At 42.8% G+C, this 12,809-nt stretch overlaps 1 protein-coding gene across 1 annotated transcript; it reads right to left on the bottom strand.

Moving 5' to 3' along the window:
- Window positions 1–3,291: 3,291 nt before the first annotated feature.
- LOC135422223 (C-C chemokine receptor type 8-like) lies at window positions 3,292–8,010 on the bottom strand. The gene is made up of 2 exons (XM_064671289.1): window positions 7,818–8,010; window positions 3,292–5,624 (listed from the first exon to the last, which is right to left on the bottom strand). Exon 2 carries the CDS (start codon window positions 5,613–5,615, stop codon window positions 4,560–4,562), a length of 1,056 nt encoding a protein of 351 aa, XP_064527359.1. The 5' UTR covers window positions 5,616–5,624; window positions 7,818–8,010; the 3' UTR covers window positions 3,292–4,559.
- Window positions 8,011–12,809: the final 4,799 nt, after the last annotated feature.

Below are 12,809 nucleotides of genomic sequence, written 5' to 3'. Positions count from 1 at the left end.
CCAGCCACAAACTCTGAGGGTTTTTCATGTCTCCCATGCCCCTGCTATCAGAGATTACTGATGTCCGTGTCCCTGAACTGCTGGAAACCTGAGGGCCTCTCCAATAGCCAGTTCTGGGGACATATTGGTGCACAGGCTGTAATAAGTGGAGAAATGTGTTTATATTTTGCAGTTATAGGTACATCTGAGTGAAATCCAGAACCAGCAGCCCTATATCCTCTTAGTCACAGCCCTCAACTGCTGTTTAGCCTGAGCACAGGATGGGTTTTCTGACCTCACAGGCCTGTGTCTCTGAAGCAGCCTCTCTATGTGATGATACCGTAAAGCTGCTTGCGACTGGCAGTGGCAGGGGCCTGCCTGGAGACCACTGCCCTCAGCATCCAATGGGCAATAAGTAACAACTGGTAGGAGTGTAAATAAATGTCTCAGCTCTTTGGAGCCATATACTCATGGTTTCCCAAACTCATCGAGAAGTCTAGCTTAAGTAATTTAGTGTTTTAAGACGAAGTTTAATGTGATTTTTTTCCCCCAGAGCTGTATCATCCTGAAGTATTGCAGGATTTCTGTCATCGTATCAACAGGTGTTTTCTGTGAGTTGATTCTCACTGCATAAACACCTCAAATGAGAGTTCTTAAATGAGAGATAGAGAGTGATTTTAAGACAGGTTGGATAACTGAAACTCCAGTATTTAGTCAGAAATCAACATCTGGTTTTGTCCCCCAGAAGTGGAAGAGGCAAGGAAAAGTAGACATTTTCTACAACATCTGACCTCCTGTCAACTCTTTCCGTTAGCAGGGCATAGTCCCTTACCAAGGTCACAGGCCTCTACACCTGCTGGATGCTAAGGGTAAATCCGGAACCAACCAGCACTTTACCCTGCTCTCATACCTGGTGCAGCTCTTTGTTTTTCCTTATGGAAAGAGGAAAGCTTCATGGGGCCAAAGAGTTAGAGAGCAAGAGTGTGCACAACCTCCCAGTACTGTTCCTGAGCAGGCAGAACTTCACTTGCAGAAATTTTTCTTCCTGTAGAATGATCTCTCATGTTCTTTTTTTAATCTTCCAGGAGCCCTCATTAAATCAGACTTCTCATGACCCTAGCTTAGGGAGGTGGGCCAAATGTAGCAGATCTAAAATTCAGCCTCATATCTTCTTAAGTTTGGGCTGTCCCATGGTAAGCCAATAGAACTGAGGAACACCACGAAAGCTGTGAGCTTGGAATCATGGGCTGGAAAAAAAGCCAGGAGGAATTACCCACAGCACCACATCTTACATTAGGATTTTGCTTTTCTAACTCGCACATTTCTCCTTTGCACTGCTTTGCACAGTATTACTACACTTCATTTATTTTAAAGTTCTGGGAGGTGTTTTTGAGGATGTTGACGTTTGGACATTTTGTTTCACACCGCCAAGAGGCCTTGGAGTAGAGTAAGGTCAGATCTTCCTGTCACAGTCTCATAGACATCATACTACAAAAGGACAGAGAGACATGAAACAGGCAAGTGGAGTACTGTGAAACATGTTAGATGGAAATCAATAGCTAGAGAGTTCAAGAGAGATTCAGACACATTTTTGAACTAGCTAGGGAAATATTACCAAATGTGAAAAATCATACTTAGCAGTTTAGCTGGAAATCTGATATCAATCATTTCAATACAGTTTGGTCTCTGGAGAAACAATAATTGCTTTAGATGTGCAACATATGATCAAAAGATCTGTTCTACAAACAGAAATAATTTCCTTATTCCATCCGTTTCTGAATAGTGATCAACTTTCCACTAATTTAATGGAACCAGATTAGGCTATATATTTTGGCATATATATTCACAGTGCCACACCCAGCACCAGGAAATCCAGGTGACATCAAACCTGAATGTTCTTTGGTGCTTTTGCATTGGTATTTGCAGCTGACAACATCTCAGCATGTGAAAACTAGCTGATCTGGTTATGAGTAGATTGCCAAATTTCTTCTATCAGTTTTACTGTGTGTCAGAACCCTTGAAGCTGAGGAAATAGTGTATCTGCTACCTGATTTATTCCAAGCAGATTATTACACCTGCATAAAAAAGTAGACTCCTGATGACAAGTTTCTGCCTATAAAAAAATGTATAATTGAAAAAACGGCAGTACCAGCTCCTTATTAGTATCGAATGAGTGTAGAGCTGTTATTCAGATCTCTTTCAGTGCATGGAAGTGCAAAAATTTTTGAACATTGCCTGGTGTCTCCATAGATCCTTTCCATCACATATAAGACTAGCATAAACTCTTGGGGTTAAAAGCAGTAAAAATAAAATTTCATGTTTAGAGAAAAGGCACAATGCTTCTGAGTGCTCTGCTGTGTACAAGTGCTTGGGATGATGCTGGGTATACTTATGTCTCTGTTCTGGTAGTTCTTACAATAAAAGGGGCACAATATTTACTTGTATTATTCCTTTTTGCAGCCACATTATACAGAGAAAAAAGTCTTCTGAGGGGAAAAATGTCCTAAGAATCTGCAGTATTGATCTGTGAGAGATTGACTGTGCTTGGGCAGAGGATGTGGGGCTTGGATCTATGCTTCTGGATTCTTAAATACCAGTCTTTGAAACGTAGCAGTGGAAGATGAGGAGGAGGGGGTAGAAACTCTGCAGTGAGCCCAGCAAAGCCTATTTTTCACGCTTAGGTTAAGGCTTCTCATGTAATTTGTGCTAAATTCTATGACACACGCACAGAGAGCATGATTTCAGTAGGACCTGGAGAAAAGAAATAATAGAAACCAGAGTTTGACTCTTGTGTAATAATCTGAGACAATCTTAGTCTACTGCTGAAAAAGGTTGCTGCATTCATGACACGAGAGCCTCTTTGGGACATTTTAGGTTCACCCTTGCAGAATTTCATGATGACATTGGAAAGAATTGTGCATGTCTGGGGCATATATTGGTGTGTCTTGCTTTGAATGACATAGCAACCTAAAATGAGGCACAATCTTTTAAAAATTGCAATGCTTTTGGCCATCTTGTTTTTTGGAAATTTTGAATTCAGCAAGACAAATAAACAATTATTGAAAAATAAGGACTTGGTGACCTTATCCCTTATTGCTTATTATTTCTTCTGACTAACAAGACTCCAGATGTGATCCAAATTGGTGTTTTAAAACCAGAGTCCTTGAATATTATCTTTACCTAAAAGCAGTCTTTTCTTGATTTTAGTCTCTTTTATACAACTGTCAACAAAGTAAATTGTTTGCTGTTTCACAAATGCCCAATTTCAATCTGAAAAAAAAAAAAAAGCTACCAAAAAAGCTCCCAGGTATGAAATTATCATTCCCTGACATCTAGAGGCCTAAAAAGGTGCAGGGAACTCTACACTGACACATTATACCCTTGAAGGCAGCTCCTTGGTGTTGCACATCTCATGCAGTCTGGATTGGACTGTGGTCCCCTCCTTAATCAGACATTGTGTCTCTTCCCTGCAGTCAGAAAACCTGACTGCCAAGTTTTGTGCTGTCTAAGCTGATTTCACTGGGAAAGAAAAAATCTTCCTCAGTAGGAAATTGAAGGTGAGACTTATTTTGCTGAACAGCTTCAGGGTGCCTCTCATTTCCACCGATGTATTTTACTTGATACCCACTCAAAAAACATCCTCTCCTTACCCTAAACTCAGCTTATGAGTCTTTAGACAGACTTTCAGGAGCCATGACAAAAAGGTGCAGCTGATAGGTTTATTCAAAGAAAGCATTTCTAATATGTTAGAAAATATGTACAAATGTAAAAAGAGATTGAGCCTACTTGCTACATGCCATTTAGTTGTGATTATATTCAGCAGCGAGTGCTGGAAGCACAGAGTTGGAGATCCTACAGCTCCAGAGGTGATGCCAATGTCCTGCCTGCTCTGATGACAACGTTTTCAAGTGTATGAGCCTCCATAAGTGACCAGTATAGGGGACACCTGGAGGTATTGCTTTGTTATTTTTGGAGGAATCACCACCAAAGGCTGCCCTGGGCAGCAGCAGCTCCCCAGCTGTGCCCCTAGGGGCATCCCACAATAAAGTAACAGGGTCCAGAGCTGAGGGGCCTCTTAATCTGGGAGCTGAGGCAAAGGGGGAGCGGTGACAGTGGCTGAGGTGATTCCCTTTTTACAACGTGAAACAATCCCATGCCTGTCCACTTCCCCACTTCCTAGAGGGTGCCCCATGTCTGTCCCAAGGATGTAGGGATTCAGGTATGGAACAGCTTCCACAAGGCAGAGCATATTTGGGGGTGAGGCAGAAGCAATGCTTTCATCAGAGAAGAAAATAAATACTAGAGGAAGAACCTTGCTTGCTGAAGTGTATTAAAAGAGCTCTAAAAAGCTTAATTAAAAATCATTCTGTTGCAACCCCTGTACAGTCACTATTTTACAAGTGCACCGGTGCTCTTGGAAAATTAACGTCGCAGCTTAGGTCACAATTCACAGCATATCCCTAAAGGAGGTACAGGTATACTGCTTCTCCCAGGGGGATGCTGCACACATGGCACACCCTCCAAGACTACATCAGACCTTCAGCCAGCCCCTCCACCAGCAGAAGGCAGCTCATGTGGGCTCACATGACCCCAGTGCTGTCAGACCAGCCAGAGAGCTGGGTGGGTGTCGAAAATGATTGGCCAGCCCCAGCACCTCCAGCAGGGCTGGAGAGGACACGGGCACAGGACTGAAGCAGTCCTTTAAGATGGGCCTTGAATGTCACCCCAGCGAAGGCGTAGATGACGGGGTTCAGGCAGCAGTGGATGAAGGAAATGGTTTCTGTCAGCTGCAGGGCCAGGGCTATCTGGGAGCTTGCCTTGCAGTCATTGATGATGTGCAGGCTCTGCAGAGAGTCCAGGAACAGTGCGATGTTGAAGGGAGTCCAGAAGAGGAAGAAAACAATGACAATGATGAAGATCATCTTGATCGCCTTGATCTTGTTCCGATTTTTGCATTTTTGCAGGTTTTTCAGTATCTGGGCGTAGCAGCAAACGAGGATGCTGAAGGGAATCAAGAGGCCCAAGATATTGACTGCAAACTGAGAAGCAACCTTCCAGGTATTGCTGCCTGGGGGGTATGTGGGGACACACTGTACAGCCTGCTCAATTTCCAGCTCCTGGTTGAATATGATGTTGGGCACAGAAGCCAAGCCAGCCACCAGCCACAGGATTAAACTGATAATTACGCCACAAGAGGCTGTCCGTATCCTCATGGCATAGACAGCATGAACAATTGCTATATACCTGTCTATGCTCATGAGGGTTATAAAGAAAATACTGCTATAAAAACCTGTGTAATAAATGCCAGCCATTATCTTGCACATAGCATTGCCAAAAACCCACTGGTCTGAAGCGTAGTGGGCTTGGAAAGGGAGAGGCACAACGAAGAGGAGATCAGAGGCAGCAAGGTTCAGCAGGCAGATGTCTGTCATTGTTGTCAGCCTTTTCCTGGTCAGGAGAACCCAAAGGACCAAGGAGTTTCCCAGAAGGCAGAAGACAAACACGAGGCAGTAAAGACTTGGCAGAAAGAGGGATTTAAACCTGCGAAAGCTGTTTCCTTCATTGCACGGAGCAGTGTTTTCATCATATCCATAATCATATTCAGTTGTGCCAAGGGATTGGCTTGTGGGATTCATCTCAGATACCTGTGCAGGAAAGAGCAAAGGATAAATGGCTGGGTGTCCTGGCACAGTACTGCCAGGGTGGCTTCTGCCACCCTGCTCCGTGCTGTGTTGAGCCTGTGGATCAGCCTCCAGGCAGAGAGAGGAACTGCAAAATGCAGTCTCAGCCTCGCTGGCTGGACAAGAGCAGCTCTACCACCCAAAAGGCTGCCTTGGCAGCCTGCCAATTGTTCCTGTACACACGTAAGTACAAGCACTAGGATTTTCTTGGTTTCCTTGAAATTGCCTCAGTGCCTGTGGGCTAGTCCCTCATCATCACAGTGACAGGGAAAAATTCATGCTCTGAGTAGTCATAGTGATAAAAAAGGGTACAAAACCTTCCATCTGATCTAAGGATCTGGATTCTCTGGTGCTCCCTGGGGTGGGGAAGCGTTTTACCTGTAGCATAAAGACCCTTATAAACGTGTCATGACTGAAGAAGCCATCACCCAGCAGCATAACTGCGTTTTTAGCAAGGCTGCTCAGGGCTAGATACTGGCATGGAGTGCAGAGACATGCAAGCTAGTTTTCTATGGGTGGATCCAGGATCACACACTAAAAGCTCTGCAGCAACAAGGAGTTCTCAGGGATACATAGCAGCACTTGCAGTGCCAAGCTCTGGTTTGGTACTGACCTGCAGGCCAGCTGGTGAGCTGCCTGGCTGTGCCTATTGCTACAACAAAGCAATTTAGTGCTCCAGCCCGTTCTGTCCAACTTCAGTTTTCTAGTTCAGAGAAAAGCAAAACAATAGGAGGGTTGTTTCCTCTCAGTCATTTCTGTAGAATTGCAATGAAGGGAGCTTTAAAATAGTAAAACACTGACCTGCTCTCTAAAAGTGAGTCAGTGTTTTAGCTACCTTTTCTATTGTTTCAGATGTCAGTTCATGACCCCTGTAAAAGGGGATATGGTTTGCAGACATAAGTGTTCACATTTTAAGAAGTAATGATTCTTTCAAAAGAATTTGGCTTGTCACAGCTAAGACTTTTGAAAATTTATGCTGCACTGAACCTGTGTTACACTTGCTTACAGGTTGATCACATCTTGAAAGAGCTTCAAAGACACAGACGAAGAATAGTTTGCAACAATCATTGTTATTAAGCTGTAGCAATAACGGGAATTGTGATTAATTCAATAAAAGTAGAGGATGGGCTCTCCTAAATAAAAAATTGCCTCTCAGGTATAAAAAAAGAGAGAGAACAGTGCAAATTTTTATATTGATAAGGAAGGAATCACAATTCACCCCTTCTTGCCTGGCTGTGCCACTTTTGTGGGGGAACAGAAGGACCTGTATGCACAGCACAGAGGAGTACTGGAGTCAGTGTTCATTGTCTGCTCCAGGTATGGATGCTATTCATGCCTCACTGACCTGCCTCAGCTTTTCAGGGGGTACCAGGACTGTTTCAACTGGTACGTGCCATGCAGAGAAACCTGTTACAAATACAGCACTCAACCCTATAGAATTCCTTGTTCAGAAATAACAATGAGAGAAAAGCAGTGCTGCAATCTATATTGATAGTGTAATTCTCTACTATATTGAGTTTTCAGCTGTAGCTAGGACATCTGCATTATTAATTTTAACTTCATATAAGGCATAAGCCTCTAAATGTTGAGTTGACGAGTCACTAGATAATGGCTCTTCATGCAGCAACAGATGTTGCTAGATAATATTTCCTGCTAATGCTTTCAGTGTGTGAACCTGACACACTGTGACTGTAAGCATTGCAGTGCTGGCTCACTTTTCTTAATTGCCTGTCAGGGACCCCTTAAAAGGAATTCATAGACTGAGCTATCAAGAGGAAAAAAAAATTCAAAAAATAATTAGTACTCTGTTATAGATACATAGATCTATAAATATGTAGATATATAGAGATACATAATTCTAGATTTATAGATATAAAGCATCTGCTTTTGGCAACATTCTAGTTTTTTTCCTGGGCTGAACAGAGGCTGGAGATGCTCTACTTCAGACCACCCTTACATCATTAATACCTTTGAAAGCTTCCAACCAGGGCACAGCATTTTCCATTTTCTCCCCTCTCCACATCACTCAGCTAAACAGTCAAACTGAAAAAGCAGTTTTACAGAGGATTTCAAGGGAAAGTTAAGTGCTGCAGGTTCCTTTCCCCTGGTTGCCAAAGTTGGCCCGTTAGTAGCACATTGAATATGGATGGACTTTACCTTTGACAGCAAGAAGCTTCTACCCTCTCAGATGGCCCCTGTCCCCTTCTTCTTCTGCTCTGTTGCTTGGGCTCAGGAGTTTACAGGAGGTTCACTTCACCACTTGCGGAGATGGCTGAGATTTGGTGATATGCGGGTGTCGAAGGGGCAACTGCCAGGTACAGAATGGGCTTGGAGGCAGATAGAAGATTCTGTATCTACGATAAACAGGAAAAGAGGTGAGAGGGCTATCAAACACATTCTGCAAAACAAAAATCAAATATGGCTCTTTTTGAAGGTAGGAAATAGTAGGACTCCTTTTAATGTGTTTGCTAAACCCAACTTCTTCACAGCCACCCCTGATTAAAGTGAAAAATTTAAAAGTTCAGACGTCTTCACCACAGGAGATGCCCTAATTAATTTGCAACTTTTTACAAAAGCTGATCTACAGTTTCCAGGTCTCATTATTTTAGTTTTTCATTTTCTTCAGCTAATAACCACTTGTATATGCAGTCTGTTTATATCTCTCCCCATTAAAAATTTATTAGCTTTTTGAGCAAAATAAGAACTCACAGCTACTGATACCACTTTGCAAAAATTCTTTAAGCAGCTTTTATTCAGTGGAGATATTGGGGTTGGATATGTTGAGGTTTTTTAAGACATATTTTAGAGCCTTTAGGATACATGGTAAAGGACAAAATATTGGAAAAAGGACAGACTTGAATTTTTTGGTTTTATTCAATAGCTTTAAATTCCTTTTGTTTAGTGTAATTCTGTAAACTATGGTGCTTTGTAAGTCCGACAAGTTATTTGCTTTTCATCCATTAATCTCAATAGGCACCATTTTCATGATTTATAAGAGCACAGAGTATACCAGAGATTCACCCAAGAGCCCCAAAGAAGTATGTGGAAGATCCAAAACATGACTGTTATTAAGTTATTAACCTATTCTTTCGTTGCAGCTCCAACCCAAAGTAGCTTTCCAGTTTGCTGGCTATTGCATAAATGAAGAGTGAAAAAGAGTCTCAAAGAGAAAAAAGTTCAACATTGCAGGCAGAAAGAAAAAAAAAGTGAGAAAATGAGCTGGTGAAAAAAAAAAATAACCCAATGAAGGACCTGACACTAGTCAGTAGCAGAGTCACAAAGAAAAGACCTGTCCCATGAGGTGTTCAAAATGCTAATGGTGACCACAGCATTACCCTGCCTCCAAATACTCAGTTGGTCTTATTACATAAGAGAGACCATCACTTCTTATTTTGTTTATATTTTTTTCAGAATTAATTTTTAACATCGTTTCAACAGAAATTTATGTTATTTTATTCTCTAGATCTAATTAAATGATTAATAATATGTCAGTAGTATGCCCTGGTGTTACAGACACACAGTACGACATAATGTAGCTTCCTTCTATTTATGTTTTTGTTTAGCTCTCATCATTTCTTCTTAGGATCAAATCAGTAATAAATTAAATTTCCATTGTATGCTTTAATAAATAAATTAATTTTCCATTGTATGATTTTTTACATTAGTTTGGTTGATAAGTTATTAACACTTATAAAAAATTTAAGTAATAATTTGACATGAAACTGATAAAAGAATAAAATACTTCTGCATTTTAAAACATTAATACATATTCTAAAATTGGAAAAATCTTATATTTTTTCATGAGTTATTTTCTGTTGCACAAATTATGATCGCACAAAATTATTTCAGTTCATTCAAAATGCATATTTTTCCATTGGGTAATCTCCCATCTGTGTACTTTCACCAGCCACAATACTGCATGGTCAGGCAAAGTGAGGCATGAAGCTGGAACAGTGCGGTAGGAAAACATCTGAGGAAGTGCTGTGTGTTTTGGAGAAAGCTGGAGCAAGCAAGAAGATGCAGAGGACCTAAAAGGTGAGGAAAAGAGCTTGAATTCAAGTGAAAAAAGCTAAGATAGAAGTGAGCATTCCTAGTGACTGATGTGGCTGGAGGATGGCTGGCTGCTGTACTTTGGGCAGACCAAGGAGTAGTGTGCTGGTTATGTGGGTAACAGCTTGGTAATAAGGAAAGGGAGAAAAAAAAATTACGGTGATGCCAGTGTTTTGGAGGAAAAGAGCAGAATTCTGGAATGTAATGTGACATTTCCAAGTGGAGCTCTGCTGTGTTTTGAGAAGTGATATATGTGTTTGAGTCCTTGGACCTACTCAGCTTTCAGAAAGCTTTATGTCTGTAGTGCTTGTGGGATGGTTGGTGTTCCTGACACACATCCATCTCCTGAGCTTTTCTAAAGAGAGGAAGAGAATTTATTAAAGGTAGCAGAGGATGTGATTTGTCAAAAGCAGTGAAAAGAATGAAGTGGAGATGAATTTAGGAGATGACAAACATGGCTTTGGAAAGGTGTTGTTTCTGACTGGCAGATGTGAAGACAGGTGGGAGGCAAAATTCACAGCACAAGAGGTGGGATTGGAAACTGAAATGACAATAATTATGATGTTGGCTGAAATGGTGCTAATCATGGTGATGAAAACTAATGAGAGATGCTTGGGTTGGGGAACAGGGAAGAATGGCAGATTTTATTCTTCTCCTCAAGTTGAGCCCTACTGACTCTCCTAGAGAGAACCCAAGGGGAGCATGGGCCGACAGGGTGGTAGAGACAAATAGCCATTAGTGTGTTCACAAATGTAATGTGCTGAAAGCTGTAGATGTGCTAAATTTCCCTTGAAAGCTCAGAGAAAGATATGTGGTGGAGAGAGGATGAAAGGTACACACTTGCAATTTTCTTTGTGTCAGCTATGAGCCGGTCTGTAATAACTCGTAACCTTCCCGACAATTTTTCAGTCTGGGAGTAGCAATCACCATGTCCTGAGTTATACAGGGGCGATGCAGGCAAACAGGGATTTTCTGCCAAGCCAACATACAGCCCTTTGTACTTCTCCTGAGGATGATAACAAAGCAGAAAATGTGGTAAACCAGCAAGAGGCGGCAAGATATGAACACAGAAGTTAAAGGTCACCTGCACTTGAAAGTGCTGAACTGGAGCAGAAAGAGATGCAGAGAAGCTGCAAGGTGGCAGGAGAAGTGTGAGAGAGCTGGGCTCAGCCTGGTAAAGCAAAGCCATGGAAGGGATACATTTGCTACATGCAAACAACTCAGTGAGGAGATGGGCAGGGGAAAAAGAGAGTTGTCTCACCTTACAAAAAGCACAGCCACATGACAGCAATATTTACCCCTTGGGCTCAAGTGAGTTCGCTAGTGGGTCACTGGGGCCATGGAGCAGCCTTCCGTGGGAAGAGAGCCAGCCAGCTGATATAAAATGGTCCTAGCTGAGTTTGTGAAGAGGATGCCTAAAGTGGAGGGGACAGCCAGCACCAGGCAGTCCCTCCCAGGGCCTTGGGGATGCTCCCAAGGTGCTGGATGAGAGCTGGGGGCACAGAAACATCTCAGATCTATTTGCTAAGAACCTATTCAAAATCCACCCCAGAACTTCCTTCTCCAGGAGCCCTGACTGCTGCCTTTCAGTGTCTCTCCAGATCAGTTTTAGCTGGTCACCAACACCAATGATAGCGATGTCTCCCCATACTCTTGTGGGATTTCCTGTGAGAAAAAAATACCTTACAGCGAAACAGAGACAACTGACTGTGGCTATCTCTGGTGCCCACTGACCTATGGCCAGTTTGGGTTTGGGTCCATGCATCCACTCAGGACCGTGAGCTGCCAGAGAGAAGAGCCATGTGGCATCACAACTTGGTGAAAAGATTGGTTCAGGCACCTCAGTCACCACTCAAGTTTAAAAATGCAGCTAAAATATTGCTGTAGGAGGAGCTTTCTGGTTTGTCTTATGTTTTGACAGTGGTTGTCATGGTCAGCCTGCAGTGCTTCTGGTATTTACACTTGGACTTGCAGTTTCTGCAGTTTTATCTTCTGCTTCAGTGGGGAAAAAAACCCACGCAGCCCTTCATATAGCTGAAGACACTGACAGCCCAAAAGTGACCAGCATATCAGAGTAATACAGACTTCCACTCCCCCAAATTACTCGGAGTCCCAGGGTCAGGGAAGGGATGCTCCTCTGAAGCCTTATGTTAAATGGAAAGACTGTGGCAAATGCCACAACCAAAAGGAATCTTGCTGTGAGGCAAACAGCATGGCCACTTCCTCAGCCCCTACAGTCAGAAATATTCCCTAGTGGCAGAGACAACCCATGCACATTAGTCAGCCTCTAACATCAGTCCCAGGAAGTTTTCTTGTCCTGTGTCATCACGGCAGCTCCTCAGCCTGGGGGTGATGGCCAGCTTTGCTGCTGCAGAACTGCTATGCCTGCTCTTGTAGAAACCTCTCCTTGCTCCTACAGACGGTCTAGATGAATTGAGTTTTAACACAGAAAGGAAACTGTGGTTGCCACGGAAGACACCACCAGCAAGAACTTGCTTTGGCCTCAGGAGTGCCAGCCTTGAGGCTGAGTATGGCTCTTGTTGTTCTGTAAGGCAGATGGGAGGCACCTTTCTGACACCATGGCACAGACTCTGGTGTTGTTGTAGAAGGCATTAGGAAAAGATGGGAATAAAAACAGAGTGAGATGCCTACCTGGTAGGATATCTCCGAAGAAAAGACTAAGCGTTTCCTGGATCTGCCTGCTCTCATAGGACCCAGCTGGAAAGTAGAGGACATATTTACCTCAATGCAATGCTCAGCTTCCACATATCTCAGAGCTGTGGGAGCCAGCCAAGTCCGGTGCTGTTATCCGAGAAGAGCACTTTCTCTGCCTTTCCTCAACAGCAAAATAAAAGCAGCTTCTTAGTCAAAAGGAGGCTTTTCCCTTTCAGATCAGCTCTCACTTTACATCTCAGAGAGCTTACTGTGTCATATTAGCAGAGGGAAGAGATAGTTCAGCAGAGGGAAAAAACCCCAGGATTAACTGCAATAGGGGTTATGTGATGTTCAGAGTTGCTGGGTTGCTCAGCTAAAATGCCTTGAAAAATGACAGCAATCATTAGGGTTGATGAGAAAAACAATGAGGACAGCTCAGCTTTT

This window comes from Pseudopipra pipra, chromosome 1 (assembly GCF_036250125.1).
Source record: "Pseudopipra pipra isolate bDixPip1 chromosome 1, bDixPip1.hap1, whole genome shotgun sequence".
In the NCBI taxonomy this organism is placed as follows: domain Eukaryota; kingdom Metazoa; phylum Chordata; class Aves; order Passeriformes; family Pipridae; genus Pseudopipra; species Pseudopipra pipra.
Note: the sequence above shows the minus strand (reverse complement) of the source record. Positions and strands in the feature narration are given on the sequence as shown.